The 18,948-nt window shown below is 37.1% G+C and overlaps 3 protein-coding genes across 8 annotated transcripts; 2 read left to right on the forward strand and 1 right to left on the reverse strand.

The window, feature by feature from the left end:
* The first annotated feature begins 1,127 nt into the window (after positions 1-1,127).
* LOC139823142 (uncharacterized) lies at positions 1,128-6,692 on the forward strand. 2 transcript variants are annotated; one of them, XM_071795496.1, is made up of 7 exons: positions 1,131-1,440; positions 1,535-1,722; positions 3,923-4,116; positions 4,191-4,353; positions 4,762-4,910; positions 4,987-5,337; positions 5,573-6,692. In XM_071795496.1, the coding sequence occupies exons 2-7, from the start codon at positions 1,662-1,664 to the stop codon at positions 5,714-5,716; spliced, it is 1,062 nt and encodes a 353-aa protein (XP_071651597.1). In that variant the 5' UTR covers positions 1,131-1,440; positions 1,535-1,661; the 3' UTR covers positions 5,717-6,692. The 2 variants fall into 2 exon arrangements, with proteins under 2 accessions (XP_071651596.1, XP_071651597.1); XM_071795495.1 differs by having other exon boundaries at positions 1,128-1,722.
* A 1,194-nt stretch (positions 6,693-7,886) lies between these two features.
* On the forward strand, positions 7,887-11,980 carry LOC139823139 (prostatic acid phosphatase). Its single transcript, XM_071795488.1, has 7 exons — positions 7,887-8,232; positions 8,567-8,665; positions 9,026-9,448; positions 9,570-9,693; positions 9,832-10,043; positions 10,121-10,298; positions 10,442-11,980. Exons 1-7 carry the CDS (start codon positions 8,134-8,136, stop codon positions 10,576-10,578), a joined length of 1,272 nt encoding a protein of 423 aa, XP_071651589.1. The 5' UTR covers positions 7,887-8,133; the 3' UTR covers positions 10,579-11,980.
* On the reverse strand, positions 11,530-17,981 carry Mvl (solute carrier family member malvolio). 5 transcript variants are annotated; one of them, XM_071795480.1, is made up of 13 exons: positions 17,821-17,981; positions 17,114-17,306; positions 16,781-16,903; positions 16,424-16,650; positions 15,837-15,975; positions 15,595-15,756; positions 15,355-15,513; positions 15,221-15,271; positions 14,730-15,112; positions 14,432-14,642; positions 14,172-14,242; positions 12,597-12,631; positions 11,530-12,481 (listed from the first exon to the last, which is right to left on the reverse strand). In XM_071795480.1, the coding sequence occupies exons 2-12, from the start codon at positions 17,285-17,287 to the stop codon at positions 12,598-12,600; spliced, it is 1,734 nt and encodes a 577-aa protein (XP_071651581.1). In that variant the 5' UTR covers positions 17,288-17,306; positions 17,821-17,981; the 3' UTR covers positions 11,530-12,481; position 12,597. The 5 variants fall into 5 exon arrangements, 4 of the variants coding, with proteins under 4 accessions (XP_071651581.1, XP_071651578.1, XP_071651582.1 ...); XR_011734711.1 differs by lacking the exon at positions 11,530-12,481 and adding an exon at positions 12,883-13,050 and having other exon boundaries at positions 12,597-12,815; XM_071795477.1 differs by lacking the exon at positions 12,597-12,631.
* Between the last annotated feature and the right edge of the window lie 967 nt (positions 17,982-18,948).

Below are 18,948 nucleotides of genomic sequence, written 5' to 3' on the forward strand. Positions count from 1 at the left end.
CTCTATATATATATATCGCTCTTTCCCGTGTTCCCGTAGCGTGTCATCGTGGATCTGACAGCTCGAGCGCCTGGGAGCGATAATTGTGCAATTTTACGCGCATCGAGGAATTATAGTCTTGTAGCGTAGGATGGAACTGGTTGAGGCTAATGTAGAACCAGTTGAACGAATAGAAATCTACTTGAGAGTGACAATTATACCAATTGTGTGATTTTATTTGCTAAGGATTATGTATATAATTATAGTTTACGTAATTCTTGCTTATTGCGACGGGCTAAGACAGAATATCAGTTGAATAACAGAAATGCATGTTCGCTCCGAGAAAGCTGTGACAATTAATAAAATTATGTAAGTTAATTTTTCAAGGATTATAATTTATAATTGTTTACAGTTTACGTAATGTTTGCTGGCGATAAAGCTAAGACAGAGTATCGATTGAATAGCAAAAGTTTTTGAAAAAGCTGTGATAAATTATGTAATTTAATTTGTTAAGGATTTTATTTGATTATAGTTTACATAATGTTTGCTTGCAAGAAGCTAAGACAGAGTATCAGTTGATTAGTAAAAGTTAGTGTTTGAGAAAGCCATAATAATTATGTAATTTAATTTGTTAAGGATTGTATTTGATTATAGTTTACATAATGTTTGCTTGTAAGAAGCTCAGACAGAGTATCAGTTGAATAGTAAAAGTAAGTGTTTGAGAAAGCTATGATAATTATTTGATTATAGTTTACACAATGTTTGCGACAAGTTAAGGCAGAATACTAGCTAAAATAGTAAAAGTGTTCACTCCGAGAAAGCCGTGACAATCATGTAATTTAATTTATTAAGGATTTTAATTGTAGTTTACATGATATTGGCTTGTGCAAACAAGTTAAGCAGAGGGACTAGCTAAATGAGAAGAAGTTTGTCTCTTCTCTAAAGCTGTGATTGAGCGATTTTATTTGTCAAGAATTTAGAGATATCTAGTTATTAATGAAATTAATGTAATTATTTGTGAAGAATTCATAATTTGTCCTGCCCGTGACGAGAGAGGGCACGGGACCATGCTGGATAGCATGGGATCAATATCGAGAAGTCGATCGAAAGAGTTGTGGAAATTAATTTGTATTAATCATTTACAGCTGACGGAGGTTATTGAAATTTCCTGGACAACTCGGGCTCGCGCATGCCCGCGAGCGCTGCCCCGGACCACCCCGGACGACCGCCAATCGTCAAACGGTACGATAATCTACGACAACAATCTGTCAGTCATTGTCGCTGCAGCCAGTCATCGTCATCGCGGCCATCGCGTGACCCGCCTGGATGATCAACGTCCCGACAGACGTCAACAACGGCAGTCGGTTCGGCAGTCTCTCCGCGGTTTGCAAACAGGCCAGTCCGGTTCTCGACGGTGAACGAGTCGACGTGATAGTTAGTAAGCCGCCAGTCGTCGGCCAGGTACGCCACGCTCGCGCTGCCGCCGAGATCGGTTTCGGAGTCCAGTGTTTTTCCTCTTTTCTTGGGTTTTTTTTATTTTTTCTTATACTGCCAGAGGGTATCGCGGCATCGCGCAGCCGAGAAGCCGTCCACGTCGCGTCCCCCATAAGGGACAGTGGGATACCGTAGGAGAAGGCAAGTAAAGAGGACATACCGCCGCGCCGCTCGTCCCTCCGGGAAACATGACGACGGAGGAGAAGTTCAACGCCGCCGTGAACGTGATCAGGAGCCTGCCGAAAAATGGTGAGAGACGACCCTACGCCCCGCGTTATCGTCGCGGCGTTATCGCGACCGAGCTGCAGGCACACACGCCTCGATTTCTTACGCGCGGTACATTTCGTTGGCCGTGCATTCGGAAATGTGTTTTACCTCTCACACGCCTCGCATATCCGCTCTTGCGTTCGCCTGGGAACGCGAACGCGGCAGATATATCGCAGCGCTAGTGCAATCGCTTTTTACCTTCCACGCTTGTTGATTTCTTTTCCTTTCTCGCCTCTCTTCCTTCGGCCGTGTAGCTTTATTGCGTGCTGGTTAAAGTCCACGTTAATGTCGCTGCTGATTATTTGTCGCCCTCGCGCGAAAAACGGCTCATACATTTATTCATAACGTTGAAAAGGCGATAATGAATAACACGAAGCTTTTTTCCCGCGACGTTCGAGAAGTGTCGAAAAAAAATTGATTCCATCGAGATTCGTACAAATATCTTTTTAATCTGAAAACATTGGCGCAACGACACGGTAAAACCCACGCGAAGTGGATCTTTAAACTTTAATTACTTGTATGAGCGACTTTTAGCTTTTCTTTTTATCGCAGGTGGTTTTATTTTTATATACGGAAACGAGCACGAAGATCTTGCAGACGTTACGCGCTGCCGTGCGGAGAAATTGACAAGATTTAATCATGTCGAGGAAAGTGAATGTTCCCCAAGTCAATTTTTCATTCTCGCGGCGTGGAGAACGTTATTGGGGAAAAAATAATTCCATTTTTCGAGTCCCCGCGCAGTGCGGAAGAAATCTTCATGTCCGCCGTATTTGTCCGTCCTGCTGGACAGCTTCACCTTTGAGACTCTTTACGCCGCGACGTGAAAATGCCCTTCACATTTGATAATTACGTCGAAAAATGTAACGGACTTGCTGATTTGCATTTCTCAAACGCTATAATTCATAGTATAGCTTGAAAGGTGGACTTAAATAAAATCACAATATTTATTTTCGTAAACCAGTTTTTTTTTTATCGCTGTTTATTACGTCTGCTCTTTTGTGAAAAGAAAAACGGGAGTGTGACTATTTTTCTGTAAAAGTCTTATTAGGAGCTGGAATTAAAAACAAGGAATTATCTTTTAATATCTATAAATCAAAATAACGTTTCGCGATTAATCTCAATGTCGTATTATCAAGATCGCTTTGTCATTCAAATCTATACATGTGCATTTTTTTATTGTGCAGCCTTTACGTTAGATCGGTTAGATATTGCACGTACGAGTGTACTTTCCAGTCACTTCATATAGCTAAGTGACTGTATTACTCCCCACTTTACTTTCTAACAGTGCGCAAGACACGGTTAGTAGTTAAAACTAGAATGTTACTCTTCACTGATCACAAAAAAGTAACTTGTGTTGCACCAGCAGTTATGAAATTTTGTTAATAATTATTTTTTTCCAGGTCACTTATTAACAGACGAAGTACAAAAAATGCATCGGATAAAGTTACAATACTTTTTATTTCACATCTCTTGATATCGCCGATTTCTTAGTATTCTCGTACCACGAACTAACGTCTTGAAAAAAAAAAGTATATAGACATAATTGTATTGTAATGGTAAAGTGTAAAGTACATCACACGTTTTATCGAAGAGATGCGAATTTTATATAGACATATCACATTTGAGTTTCGAGGAAGATGATTTAATGAGGCATTACCTGGTAACAAAGATAGACGATGAGCTTTCACAGTAATTGCTACAACAGTTTCCTATATTAACATTAATTTCTGAGATCATGAATTTCATTGGAAATACAATTTAAAATTTTTGCAGCGTGTCTAATATTTGTTATTAATATATACACGTAGTGTAGCTTGTAACATATAATAATACGTTTTTTTAGACTATGTAATTATCATGCGATGTATAAATTACCATATTATTAATCCGTTCCGTCATGCCTAAGAGAATATTTTCAACACTTTAGCTGGGGGGGTCAAGGAGATAGATAGAAGATAAAAATATTATCGTGTATCACATTGTATCTCTGTTCAGTGCTCGTTTAATCAGGATATAAATTTCGATTAAAACTTCTTGTTTTTACAACACGGATGCTATAATATGTTAAAGCAATCTTAAATATTCAGCAAGAATTAATAATAATGCCAATCGGAAATATAATATAATTTTTAACGATTATAATTTTGACAGTCTGATATATCGTTAATATTTAACGTTTCAGGAGCGTACCAGCCTAGCCATGAGATTATGCTGCGTTTTTATTCGTACTACAAACAAGCGACCGAGGGACCCTGTCAACAATCTAAACCCGCATTCTGGGAAGTTGTCAAGAAAGCGAAATGGGACGCGTGGACACGCCTTGGCAATATGGGTCGTACAGAAGCCATGAATAATTATGTGGAGGAACTGAAGAAAGTAAGCGTTTGTGAAATAACAATAAAAATCACACTCGCACAAAGATGAACGTATTAAACGTCATTGCGTTGCAGATTGTCGAAACGATGTCTTACACGGATAATGTGGCAACGTTTCTCGGCAGTTTGGACTCCTTCTACGAAAGCGTGCCGGCTGAGGATTTGGAATTACTCGTGGGACCAGTACTGGAGCGTATTCGCTCCCAACCGGGATCACCATTGTCTGGTTCACCATTAGGTTCGTCCCTTTTTTACTTTTAGCAACATTTAAATTTCAATTAATTACATTATCTTATCTCAACGTTAACATATCATGTATAGCAATAATCTACTGCATATATATTATTTAAAACTATTCGAGGATTAATCAATCAGATACCAAGAAATAAACCAAAACATCGGATTTATATAATCATGTTTACCAAAGATCTAAATTGAAGATATTGGAAGAGCATTTAGAATATCAGATATTTATTATGATACTTGAAATAATTCAAAGTTATCAATGTTTTCTGTGTTATCAGTGTGATAATATCATACAATAACATGATAACAGTTTCAAGTTCCTTGACTAAACACAACATACACAATCAAAAAATATTTTCTTCTACAATCTTTTGTCTCTAATGCTTTCTTATTTCATCAGCATCTAGAGAAACATCACCTCACAGAGTGATGAATGCTTCTCGGCATATAACGAGTAGTTTAGAAACCAGCCCGACCAGCAGTCGCACTGCAAGCCCGCTGCCACAGGACACCGATGGCGAAGAAGAGGAATTTATAGATACTGTTGAAGTACGACATTAACATTTATATTTACATTTACGTCAATCATTCTGTCTTATACAAATAATACGATTTTTTGTTACAGTCAGCGCCGGAGAAAGCACAAAAAGATGCACTTAAGTCTACTACTGCTCCTCAAAAAGTACAAAGCACGACAAAGAACGGAATTGATCGTTCAAGTACTGAGAATATTGTAAAAGAAAACACTGAATTGACTAATGGATACAGCAACGCTAACGGTCACGCGGAAACGGCAACGGAGGGCCATCGAGAGAGAGGTAGACAGAGAACGAAGAAAGACGACAATAAAGTCAATGCGGAATTCCTAAATCAGATCGCGACAACTATGCAGCATCTACAGAGAGATCTGGATCGTATAACGGCCAGAGTACGAGGTTTGGAAGGGCAAGCCTTGCAAGCGCTGGCGCCGCAAACGGTACGTAACATCATTACTATTTAGACATATCCAATTTCAATGGAAATAAGAATGTCGTACTTTTTATTTCCTTGAAATATAATAGAATAAGAAGTAATACCTCTCGTTTTATTATTTATTCATCGCATCTTATTATAATAGAATAAGAAGTAATACTTCTCGTTTCATTTTTTATTCATCGCATTTTATCTATTGCGTATAAAAATGCTGACGTCAATACTTCTTTCTGTTTTAGGAGCACACCGGTAGACGCACGTATGCGAGATGGTGGCCGTTGCAAGAATGCCCGCCGCGTTTGTTTGTCTTACTAATGCTATGGCCATTCGTCGCTCACTTGCTGATCAATTTTATGCAGCGTTATCGCCAACGAAGACTGTGATGTCACGACTGTTATTCCTACGCAGCCGAGAACCTATTTCCAGTGTTTGGGTTACTAATGTTGAATTATAGCAAACGTACGGAGATTTCTTGTAGTTTTACAAAGCTTTTCATAGAGACGAAGCTGTCCTAATGCAATCTGCGATTACGTTAGTAAACGTGAATTGTGATAAAAAAAAAAGTTGACTAGGTCTCTGTATATTTTTACAAATGCAGCCTGTTTCGGAAGTTGCACACTTTCTCTCGTCTGTAGATTCTCCGCTGAATAATGGGTCAATTGAGTCTCGGCGAAAGTTCGATCGAAAGACACTTTTATCTGCATTTATTGTCAAGTAAGAGATCAAAGTGGCTTGCTACGCATTTTTGTAAAACAATACAAACGTTATTTTAAAACACGTAGAAAAAGGTACAACGCATTTTTTTTATACATTTAGATTTGTATTGTTTTATAATAAAATGTCTATGACTTACGTATACTATGTAGATGTATCATGTGTTTTATCACATATTTAAGAATATGTGAAATATATATGTAGATATAGAATTATTTTATTTATCATGTCCGCTTTTTAATGTTTATATCTTAAAAGGAGGTACGTGACTTCCGGGACAATCTGTATAAAAAGATATAAAAAGTATAGTTCTATTAATATTTTCTAAGGTGGATTGTATGTATTATATATAGTTATATGTAGTCCTATATAGATTGTAATGCATACAGGGAAAGTAAATCCTTTTGTACATGCAAGCGTGTACAATAGTCAGTTGTTATATGTATTTTACGTGTAAATTACGTGGGTTTTTAAGAAAAAAACGGGGCTTTTACAGTGTACACTACCGACACAATGATAAATATTACTATTAACGGATGATAATTCTACTTTCAAAAGAACATTTATACGTACCGAACGAATTGCGATAAAATTTTATGTACATACGTGCAATGTGAAAATATACAAATTTTTAATTATTGTCAATCAGGATTTGTCCTACACTACGCTAGACATATTCTCGCTGGTAAAATTTATTTTACGACTAATTTCGCCTGTCATTGTCGACACATAGTGAGAGCGTCCGTTCCCCCTTGGCCACATTTTTTCCTAAGAAGAGAGAAAGTGAAAAGAGAACAAGGTAGAAAGTGAAGCTAAAGCATTAGTCCCCTTTATGAGTAGCAAGTCATGTAGCTGTGTATATACAAGGTGAGTTAGCGAGAACACTTTCTTAGGTTTAAACCTACAACACGAAAATAAGTAGAATGTAACTCGGATAGCTTCGAAAAGAACGTACATGCTATACGTTTTCACTCTTTCTAAACAATTCTTTTCCTGCAGTTAAATGCACATAACTTTAGTGAAAAAAAAAAATTTATAATTTTATAATAACAATACTATTAACGTGAAATTATATATATATATATATATATATATATATATATATATATATATATATATCCTCATCATAAGTATTAAGTACCGAACAAATATCATTAGAGTCAGAAAAATAATTTCAGGGAATTAGAGGATCTAACAAAGGAACCTATCTCTCAAACTCAAAACTCGAGTTTACTAAAGCTATAATGTTATGTGCATATCAATAGACGCGTCAAAATATTAAGAATTCGTGCCATTCAAGATTTTAACAAGTTTTTTTTTTCGCATCGTCAAGTCCGGAAGAATTGTATGTCTTTGCAAATTTTATGCCTTCGCGGCGAGTCATCGGGTGATTCATTCGACGTACGTCCAATGTCAAGTGCCGGCGAAGACAACGGTGCTCCAAGCACCGGATCGGGCTCCCCGTTGCAAGAACCCGTCGTGCAACTCGCCGCGTAAGCGGCAAGCGCGGACGTTTGCATAATGGAGCATTGGAGAATGGAATGGAGCTCCCCATCCCCTATTCTGAAACAGCTGTTTCCCCGTAAACTGCGCCTTACACATTGCTCCTCCCCTTTCCTCCCCCATTGCACTTGACCACGTGACCGTGCATAAACGGAGAAAATGAAGGAGAGACAAAGAGAAAGAACGCAAGAGACAAAAAGAGAGAGGACGCTGAACGGGCGGAGGGAGAAGGGGACGGCTCCAAGACGGTGGAAAAACTTGTAAAATAGTGGGGACGGGGCAACAGTCCTGGCGAGGCCGGGGGAGGGGGGCGCCGGGGGGGTTCTTTGTGCACAACGGAGTACGGAGTCGTACGTACTCTTTATGTACACGCACGACACGTCGCCGCGTCGCCGTCGCGTGCGCGTCGTGTAAGTGTGCGCGCGACGTACGGATACTAGGTGAATCTGCTCCGAGAGGACCCGCGACGTCACGTGCGATCAACACGTGCGCCCGTCGTCGCGACGTCGCCGCCGCCGCCGCCGCCGTCGCTCCGAGCCGCGACGCCGAGCAGAGAGTGACCAAGAGAGACCGTCACGCGGACATGGACATCGGAGTGCTGGTCGCCCTCGCGAGCATCCTCGCCGTCAGCTGCTCCGGCACCGGCGACCTCGACCTGGGCACGGTCGTCTTCGCGAACGTGGTGAGCGAGCAAAGTGACGAATCGCGCGATGAATCGTTGACCTTACACGTGTCTGATAGATTTGGCGCTCGTTTCTTTTCCTCTTGCTTTTAATATAGCTGTTTACGTAACTCCAAGTTCAATACCTTTTTATTACGCAATATTGTTTTCATGTTTATATTTATAGCTCGATATTTTTATATTTCGTTATTGATGTGTCTTTTAACGTCATTAAAATTGATGGATAATTTTAGAGGCAAAACGCTAAAATAGCTTTCAACTTGACATTTAATGCTAAGTAGTTATTAAAGAAACTTATTGCTAAAACATAACGGAGCTCGTTTCTTGTTCACAGTTGTACAGGCATGGAGATAGGACTCCTGTTCGGCCTTACAAGAACGATCCTTACAATAACGAATCGTTCTGGCCGGTTCCATATGGACAGTTAACGAATGTAAGGAAGACAATTACGATAAGCAAACGTAGGCATAAACGGTTACAGAGAATACGCTTTGTCCTCTAATATTGTGAATATTTTTTCCTGGTCATTTTTCCTTATCTTATCATAATCTTTCTTGAAAAGTGTAACATAATATTGCGACGTTCGATTCTGGCACAACCTTCAACCGTTTGGCATTCTAAAAAAGATAAAGAAAATAAACTACGCAATAAGTTTTAAATAGATTAGACACAGCAAATATGAGAAAAAAATAATATTTCAATATGTCGAGTAGATTTTAAGGATTGCTTTTCTTGCTGTATATCGATTTCTTTCATGCTAACTTTACTGATACTTAACGTTCGGAAAATGTAGATTGGAAAGCATGAACACCTGCTTCTTGGACGCTGGCTGAGGAAACGTTACTCTCATCTTTTAAGCGACCTTTACTCGCCGTACGACGTCTACGTTCACAGTACAGACGTAGATCGTACCCTGATGTCGGCCGAGGCGAATCTCGCGGGTCTTTATCCGCCGGTGAAGGCTCAGGTGTGGGACAGCCTCAAATGGATGCCAATCCCCGTGCACACCGTCCCGGAGAAGCAGGACTACGTGTTGAAGGGAAGCAAACACTGCGCGCGATACGATTACGAGCTGGAGAAGCTGTTAACATCGCCGGAAATGGAACGCATAAATAAAGCGAACGCAAAGCTCTATGTCTACTTAGGTGAGAACACCGGGGACGATATGTCATCGTTTAGAGCGGTTGAACACCTATACGATGTTTTATTTATCGAGGTACGTCGAGATTATTCTATATTATCAGTTGTGTATACGTTTGCATATCATAATTTACTCACTGGCTTGAGTAAGCACGCAATAAAGAGCTCGCTTTACAGCAACGAGTTTATTTTTACAGCAACTGTACAACAAAACTCTACCGCAGTGGACGAAGTCGGTGTTCCCAGATAAACTGAGACCTATTGCTATACTTAGTTTTATGACAGAATCCTACAACAAGATACTTCAAAGGTTAAAATCAGGTAATATTAGTTAAAATCAGTTGTATTAATAATTTATTTATATTTGTATTTATTAATATTTTTATGCTTTTAAAGGTGTTTGTTAATTTCTCTTAACTATATAGTTGACTTAACTTTGAAAACTTTTTGCATTGTTAGGTCCACTGCTTGGAGAAATGATAGATCACATGGTCAAGAAAGCGCAACATACCTTACACCCTGACAGAAAGCTATGGGTATACAGTGCTCACGATGAGACCATAGCGAATTTGCTTATGACTTTGAACTTATTCGAACCTCATTGTCCACCTTACGCTGCTACGATCCTCGTAGAATTAAGGACGAATTCGGAAAATCAGTACTTTGTAACAGTAAGAATTTTGCTTACCATTTATATAAAATGCTTCGTGCAATTTGTAATTGACACACATTCTTTCTTTGCTCACAGGTTTCTTATAAAAATACCACTGATGAGCCGATACTTATGACATTACCAAGTTGCGCTACGTTATGTCCTTTAAATGAATTTATTAATTTAACGAGAGACGTTGTACCTGAAGATTGGGAGAGAGAATGTTTAATAGGAATGTTTAATCGGAATGATATAAGTTCTAGCGATGTCATCGGTAATTATTGCATTTAATATATCGCATTAAATATCTATATATACTTTTTTTTATATCATGCAGTGCTATTGATATTTTGTATATTATTATTCTTTAGATGGCTCATCTCGTGAGTTTTAATTAGCATCTTTTATTTGTTTCAGCAATCCTGACATCGTCCATATTAATGCTAGTTTTATTGGTCCTAATAATAATCGGCTTTTTGTATTGGCGACATAAAAGAGAACACAGACAGTATTATTTTCGTTTGTCGTACAATGGTTATAACGATGCCATATAACGGGTATTTGGTAGAAGTAATTAATATGGCGAAAAGTATTAAAAAATATAGGGTAATCATTGATAATTATTAATGCCTGCGACAAAATTAAGCAAGGCGTTTTTTTTACAAATTTTTCTTAAAATTTGGGACGAGATGTTCGATATATAGTATATATATATGTCTATTTGACTGCTTAAATCACTAAATAGTTCTTATTTTAATATTTTTATGCTTTATTTTAAAAGCGCTTCTTATAAAGAAGCTCTTTTATAACGAATAACACAATTTAATCATTATATATATATATATATATATGTGATATAATTTATTATATCACATCAACCTCGTGATGTGCTATTTTTTTATGGTGATATATTAGAGACATATTTCGAACTTTTGCTCATTTTCATGAAATAATATGTTTTCATCTACGTTGAATTCGCGATATTCCTTTGGAAACTTAGGTTTGCTCACTTTTACACGATAATAACTTATTTGGAACTGAGCAAGATCAAAGTCCGACCATCGCGATAATAACAATTTTTATATATATTGCTATTTTAAGAAATAGTAAATCCGAATAGACAAATGGATATCGAAATTTTATAATATTTTAGAAAATTATTTTATTTTACGACTACCGAGAGAGACAAATAATCAGGTACTTTTATAAAACACGCGTATTTGTAATATATCGTCAGATGCATAAATGTCTTGTATAATAAATGTTCAATGTGAGTAATCTAGCATATTGCGAAATATGCAATGAACAAATTTTGTCACAAAATTTTATGAAACGCAAGAACTTCTACTTTATAAAATAGCTGCACAACTTAATTATTGTTACGATTAACTGTCTGATACATGTGATATTACAGTGATTGTCTAGTCGTGATGTTTCAAGCTTGGACCTCTCGCGAGCTTCTTCAAAATATGACAAAAAAAAGTTTTGAAAGAGAAACACACAGCTAATGCAGAACACTGCCTGTAAACAAATTTTATTTACAAAAATTCGGTCATTCCAAACAGGCGCAGTAGCAATTCAAATTATCATGCAGATAATATTACATTTTATAAGAATACATCTTTTTCTAATTTTTATATATAATATTAATTGGAATTTTGCGAATGCGATTGTACACCTGCGAGCTACAAGTTAAAATATGCGGATCATGTTCCTGTTTTAAAATTGACATCTTGCAACTTAGTTTTGCGACTAAGTGCGTGCGTGTCTCGACTTACTTTAGAGTACTTATAAATAAAGAGGGAAAAAAATGACGTGCGCATCTTATTAGGAATATTTTTGTGATATTACAAACAATAGCATAATATGTAATCCGCCAAAAAAATTTTTAATCTGCTGCTATTGCGGATATTACTTATTTTATATGCAGACCAATAAAAATTCATTCATTCGAAATGATATTTACATTATATTGCACATGGTATATAATTATGCATGAGTATTTAATATAAATCTCAATGTTTTGTTGAGACCCGACATTATTATGCACATACATAATTTGCAAAACGAATCTAGATATTATATAAATATGTTAATAATATTTAAAAGATATATATATCGTTATAGAAAATACTTAAATGAAAGAAAGATTGCTGAATATGTAATATTATATCAATATATGTTGTTTTTTATGCGTGAATTAACATTTGAATTATCCAGCCATCATATAATGAAAAATTAAAAAATCATGATGCTAATAAATTTAACGATGGGATGTCAATGCGATGCACTAGGCATTATTACCTCTTATTCAATTGTGCAATTGAAAACAGACTTTCTCTATCCCCATAGTACACATCGTTTACATATCCGATGCTGATATACTTGTGAAGATGTTACCATTCTGATATAGATGTAAAACTGCCGCTTTCTTGAATAGTAAACGCTGGATTTGTTCTGCAATATATTTAACATTTAAGGATACTTTTTAGAACGTTGCCCGCGTCTTGAAACGAATCTAACAATAAGTCGAATCGAGGCAACAGCATGAATTTCGACGTAGCATTCTTACCTTATGATGAGTCAGCCTTTCGATTTATTTTCAGACTTTTGTGTTTGTTAAAAATGTGCATGCAATGAAAATAGTTTCGGTTAATCACTCGTCATACATAAATTTTTAGAGAGACAAGAAACAAACGATGGAGAAACGGAGAAAATTGACGACAGCAGTATGGTATAGGAGCAACGACGTTCCGGAATATATATCATTCAATAACGATGACGAAGCAAACTTTGTGGTAAAAAGCATTATTGTTTATTTATCGTAAAAATATATCTTTCATTGATCGTACACGTACCATGAGGCACCATGCTGACATCACGAGATGATATAAGCACCTTTCCAACACGACATTGTTTTCACGTGTTCGTGGAACACAAAGGCCACATATTGTACGTCTCAATTGCACATTCAATTGCATTACTCCGACTAAGCGTTTAACGAGGTTTCCGACGTATTGTGGAAACTATGAATGAAAAGAACTCTGTCTGTATCAAAAACTAGAGCTAAACTTACGTTATCTTGTAGTTTATATATTTATCTTTCCTTAGAGATCATTTATATACATTTGACACAGCACCAACTAATGATAACGGATTACATTTAAGAACCCTTAAAAAGACAGTACTCCCAAACTATTGTAAACAAATACCTTTACGAGAGCTCATATAGTGTAATGTAAAAGTAAACATTATAATATGATACACTTATAAGTAAAGTACGTGCATTAGTTAGAAGTTACTTTTTAAACAAAAATAATTAAGGAATTTATAGAAAATAGAGCTCTCGAACAACAACACGATAAGAATACCTTACAATTAAAAAAGCACTTAACGTACCAAGTCACATACTTAATCTAGTCAGACGTACAAGTGTGAGTATTCAAACGTGTTCTATTATTAGTAAATAACAGGAAGACAATTATCTTTTTACAAGTGAGGTACAGAAAGCATGAATCACAAGTCAACCTAGCAATTATTTATTTTAACACACAAAGTTACATCGCAAGCAAGTTTTGCACTCTCAGTCATCTCCAAATTCACCATAGGTATTTTTTCCCTAATTGTTAATCTCAGAAAAAAATATGTTTAAGCAGTCTATAAACGCATTTCATTAAATTCGTTATTTTTCAAATTTAAGCGTTTTCCAGCTTTAACTAAAAAGCGAGTCGAAAGATATTGCATATATTTGTTATCGCGCTTGATATACGATCGCATGTTCGTAACGACGAACTTAACGCGGATGCAACAGTACATAAATGCATTTTATTCGCATGAAGTCACATTCTGAGTAAATTTCCAGCTTTGTAAAAGATTTTTATTATACAGTTGACGCTAAAGCATACAACACACAAAATAGGCACACGTATAAAATTACCACACCAGCAAATAGTTTTATATACAAGATTAGTCTCGATTGCATCAAATATTTCAAGTAATACATGCAAAACTACAGTTTTTCAGTTTTGTTACAATTTCTCGGTTTAAAAAAAATTTGCCGTGAGGACAGACACATGATTAGCGTTACTTGGCGAAATTACTGGATTTGGTTACAATTACGATAAATGATTGTCGCTAAAATTCTTACCTGGCGTAAACGGCAGGATTTGATATACCTAGGGTCGGACTTACGGGCGTACCAATGTACTTAGTAACGAACTGAAATGAAAAATAATGAAGTAAATTATTAAAAAGAAAAGATTATCGCATATTTTATTATAAAAAATAAAATTTATTATATTCTAGATATAATTATCAGGATGCTGAAAAATTGTGGCTAAGACGTAATTTAATGTCAAAGCAAATAGCACACGCACGTATTATAAATATAGGCAAAAATGTACATACCCAATTATTGCCGAGGGAAGTTGCACCCATACTCACAGCCATGTGGATAGCCAAGTAAGCGCAAAAAATAAGATACAAAATCGCATACACAGACATGGCTAAGTAGATAGCCCAATTGTTGGGCAGGTCTTCTTGGACAGTTTGTGCCACGAAATATATGTTTATCACTATCACTAGGACCGATAAAGCGGTCGACACGATCTTATTCAGTCTGCAATACAGATAATATAATTACGAAACGTAAAAAAGGAAGTTTCTATGTGTTAAAAGTATTGAAAATTCGGACGAAGCTACGTACATTCCGTTTCGGAATTCACCCATGATTTGAGCACTGCTGGTGAAGGCAATTGTCGGCAGGGTGGCGAACGGTAATTGCAAGCTCATTATAGCGTTTAAAATATCATTCATGCTGCTCAAATTGTTCATGTCGGCGAAGAACGCTACTAAGAACGTAGGAACTATAGCGATTGTTCGAGTGAAGAGAACTCGCTTCCATCGTGCCCACTGCAGATTTAAGAATCCTTCCATCGCGAATTGACCGGCGTAAGTGCCCGTCATCGTGGACGATTGTCCGGCGGCTAAAATACCAACGGCCCATATGTACATTGCGGCTGCGCCGAAGGAACAACCGAGGAAGACTCCACCCTTGTAAAGATCAGCACTGAATGTCGCATTGTTTTGCTGGAATTTAGAGGAAAGGATACTTGAAAACGTTTGACTAAAGAACACTAGTTTACATGTGCTTGTACAGCGAAACGAATTAAATATAAAAGGCTATAAAACACTTACAACAAAAGTTTCCATGCCGAGAGTATAATTATTTGCTTCGCAAAGTTTATACTGCGAAATAAAACAGAAATTAATTCAACTATTCGTCCGAAATCACATATATAATCGGTTTTAATAACTGTACTTATACTCACAACATCGTCATTCGTCTTGTCGAACAGACCATGAGCAAATACAGCTACGACAAAGACGTTGATTAGAAATGAAACGAATAGTGCGATGCAGGCCTCAATGAAGTAATACATGTTGGCATCTTTGATCTTTGCAGGCTGTCTTCGATCAATGTCTCTGGACTAAAAAATAAATGATATTTCATATATATTAAGGAATTAGCGCATAATCATAATATATTATAGTATGGTCATTATTCTCACTTTGACCAAGGCACTATGAAGGTACAAGTTATGCGGCATAATAACCGCGCCGACGATTCCCACCGCTTGTAGCAGTACCTTGTTATCGTAATTCATTCCATTGTACCATGGAACAAACATACCGCTTATAACATCTATTTGAGAGGGCTCGGAAACGACATACTGAAACATCGAAAGACATTGTAGCAATAAGGTATAATTAGCAACGCAATATCGAAATATATCCTAAGAAATGAATTTACCTCGTAACCGAAGGTAACAGCCATGATCATGATGAGAAAACCAAAGAAAAACTCCAGTTTCCTCAATCCGTATTTGTCTAAGAATAAAAATGTGAATGTATCGACTACTGTGATTAGTACGCCACCCCATATAGGAATCCTGAAACGTAACTTTCTCTTTCACAAATCTGCATATTTACGTGCGTTATTTGCATTTATAAATTCATGGTAAAGAAAAAAGGGAGAAGAGAAATGAAAATAATAATCGAAGAAAGGTAACAAAATGCATAAAAAGTATCCAATTTAACGTAATAATATCTGCAAAATAAGTAAACGTAATTTGCAAACATACATACGTATATCACGCGGATTATGATCCATCTTTCGTATATTATATGAAATACTTTTTATTCCCCATGTATTTTGCATTTAGTTAAAAAGGTTTTTTAGGTTCTTTTAAGCAGAGATTAAAATAAATGTATTCGACACCGAAGGGATTAATCGCGAGCTACGACGCTTTAAAATGTTCCATACTCCAAGGAATATTTTGAACACGTTAGCTTGCGCGTGTTAAAGATAAATATTTAGCAATCGTATCGGCCACTTACGCTTTGTTAGATAAGAGGTAAAGGGCAATAGCCGTTCCTATTACCTCTTGCATATCACTACCAATAATCGCTATTTCAATCATTATCCATAAAATAAATCTAGGTACTTTTTTGTATTGTCTGTAACACATCTCTGCCAGATGTAGACCGGTAACTACGCCGAGGCGCGCGCTGAGTCTTTGCATAACGAGACCTAGGACAGTAGCGCTTAGTAGTACCCATAATAACTGAAAGCGAAGACGTCAACAAGGAATATTATAAAAAAAAAGAAGATAAGAGAGTTTGATAGTAAAGTAAATAAAACTGATTGCGGCAGCTTTTGCAGTTTTTGCTTTTGTCCTTGACTGCAGGGCATACCTTGTATCTTGCTACCACTCCAGATTGTAGATCCGATTCTATGTTGCCAGGATCCAGATAAGCTATGGACATTAAAAAGCCAGGCCCCGTGAAAGCCCATAGTTTCCTAAAGCTAAACCCCGTCTGCAAAAAGGAATTAAAGTCTACATCAGGCGTGGACCAAGATCGATGATGTCAAGTTTGTTGGTGATTGACTGGGAAGAGAGCACGCATTCCTATTACCGTCTTCTCATTGTCTTATTCTCTTACATTATCTAATTCTCTTGTAATTTATATAGTCTCGCATTCTCATTGCCTTACTCAATCCCTGCAGCGCTACGAAGGCAAACTTACGTGTCCTGTTTCCGGCACCGGTACCCTCTCGTCGGCGAAGTAAGTCTGATTGTTGTTGGGAGACAGGGAAGTGTTCTCGGTGACTTTTCCCGGCTCCGACTCGTGCATACGCTGATGCGGCACTGTCGTGACGGCGGCATCGTCACTGGGCTTGACATCGTAACTGTTGTTCATGGTGTATCGATGCGGCACTCTGAAAGAAAAAAGACACCTGACATTTTGTGGGGCAGAGTGTCGACTTCCTGTCCACGGCATACGCGGCTGGATGCTCAAACGTGAAAAGTGAAAAGTTTCATGTGACCATCTCTTTCTAGATATTCAACACATAGAAAGATCGAGACAGTTATATGAAACTTTTCACTTTTCACGTTTCCACTCTAGAGTCTAGAAGGAAAGATATACATAATCGACCCTCTGCTGAATGGAGTCCTCAGTCCGGAAAGGAGGGAAGGAAGAAAAATGTTAGATAATCGTCGGAGACGGCGACGAAACAATTTTAAATAATGGAGCGACGGCATTGAAGAGATAACGCGCTCGCTTAACAGAGAGCAACACCATTTACTGTTCTAAAGCAACAAAAACGAACAAAAGGAGGAAAACGGAGGAAATTATCTTTCATCATCATCATCATGGAATCTAACAATAAGTGTCCCTCCTCCCGAAAGTCGGTGGCCCCGGAGAGGAAACGGAGAGCTTTCGAGACTCACCTCGAGAAAGAAAAACGCGCGGGCCAACGAGGTTGGAGCTGAAGATCACGTCCGTGCTAGCTGTGTCATCGATACAGCCTACTACGCGTTGCGATCCATGAAGCGCGAAGAAACCGTTCACCCACTACACTACTTCGTCGTTCACTGGCCAGCTGTTGAATGCGCCGAATGCGGCGAGTCGACTCAGTCGAACGCTGCGAACCTGGCCGAGTAATGCGGAGTGGGAGTGGGAGTAGTGGGACGCTGCCAGGGACGTAGCGGAGCGAAATTCCGGAGCGGACGGGATTATCAACAAGCTTATTTGACTAATTGTAAGTTAATTTCAATTGCCGATTATATTAATTAGAGCTTGATCGAAAGCAGAAGGACAAGAGCGACTTCGACCAAACGATTAACTTTATTTTATCTAGATCTATACGGTTATTTTATCAAGACGTATATATCTACATTGCAGTGTTTTTATTAGAACGGATAGAACTATTGATGCTAATTCTTAGAACTGGAAAAAGATGAAGAGTAAGTTAAATTGAAATTAAAGTTAAACATCTACATTGGTAGAAATGGACATAAGAAATTTCTAACTGTACAAAAGTTTAGCGTTTCTGACGTCTAATCTTTCTTTCTACGTGTCAACCAAGGAAAATTATAGTTCTAACAATTAATTAAAACATACGTCTGTAGATACGTCTTGATAAAATAACCGTCATAAAGATAAAATAAAGTTAATCGTTTACTTTCTGGTTCTAAGAATTAGAAAACGATTAATAAAAAGTATATTGAACAGTACAGATTAAAGTTAATCTGTATTGATAGAAACAGACACTATAATCTAGCTGTAAGCAATTCTGCTTCAATTGAATTGAACGTCGACAAAATTGATCAAACTTGGATCGAAATTACCTTATAATGCCCATTTCTACTGATGTAGCTTAACTTTAATCTCGGTTTAACTTACTTTTCATCTTTTTCCAGTTTTAAGTTTTAAGTAATAAAAAAAATAAAGAATAAGTTAAACCGAGATTAAAGTAAATCTGCATTGATAGAAATGAACATAAAAGTGACTTTTAATGGTAAGGTTTTTTAATTTAATAGCGATTCTGGAACATACGAATAAATGTATATATATAT

The sequence above is a fragment of the Temnothorax longispinosus genome, chromosome 12 (genome assembly GCF_030848805.1).
Source record: "Temnothorax longispinosus isolate EJ_2023e chromosome 12, Tlon_JGU_v1, whole genome shotgun sequence".
NCBI classification, from domain to species: domain Eukaryota; kingdom Metazoa; phylum Arthropoda; class Insecta; order Hymenoptera; family Formicidae; genus Temnothorax; species Temnothorax longispinosus.

What these genes read in the sequence shown, in the direction of transcription:
- LOC139823142 (XM_071795495.1), top strand. Translation starts at nt 1,662, where the DNA reads ATGACGACGGAGGAGAAGTTCAACGCCGCCGTGAACGTGATCAGGAGC. An exon ending in ATTGTCTGGTTCACCATTAG is followed by an intron (nt 4,354 to 4,761) that starts GTTCGTCCCTTT and finishes TTATTTCATCAG; the next exon opens with CATCTAGAGAAACATCACCT. An exon ending in AATTTATAGATACTGTTGAA is followed by an intron (nt 4,911 to 4,986) that starts GTACGACATTAA and finishes TTTTTGTTACAG; the next exon opens with TCAGCGCCGGAGAAAGCACA.
- LOC139823139 (XM_071795488.1), top strand. Translation starts at nt 8,134, where the DNA reads ATGGACATCGGAGTGCTGGTCGCCCTCGCGAGCATCCTCGCCGTCAGC. An exon ending in CATATGGACAGTTAACGAAT is followed by an intron (nt 8,666 to 9,025) that starts GTAAGGAAGACA and finishes CGGAAAATGTAG; the next exon opens with ATTGGAAAGCATGAACACCT. An exon ending in ACGATGTTTTATTTATCGAG is followed by an intron (nt 9,449 to 9,569) that starts GTACGTCGAGAT and finishes TTATTTTTACAG; the next exon opens with CAACTGTACAACAAAACTCT.
- Mvl (XM_071795477.1), bottom strand. Translation starts at nt 17,287, where the DNA reads ATGAACAACAGTTACGATGTCAAGCCCAGTGACGATGCCGCCGTCACG. An exon ending in CGGTGCCGGAAACAGGACAC is followed by an intron (nt 16,904 to 17,113) that starts GTAAGTTTGCCT and finishes TCCTTTTTGCAG; the next exon opens with ACGGGGTTTAGCTTTAGGAA. An exon ending in GGTGAATTCCGAAACGGAAT is followed by an intron (nt 14,643 to 14,729) that starts GTACGTAGCTTC and finishes TCTGTATTGCAG; the next exon opens with ACTGAATAAGATCGTGTCGA.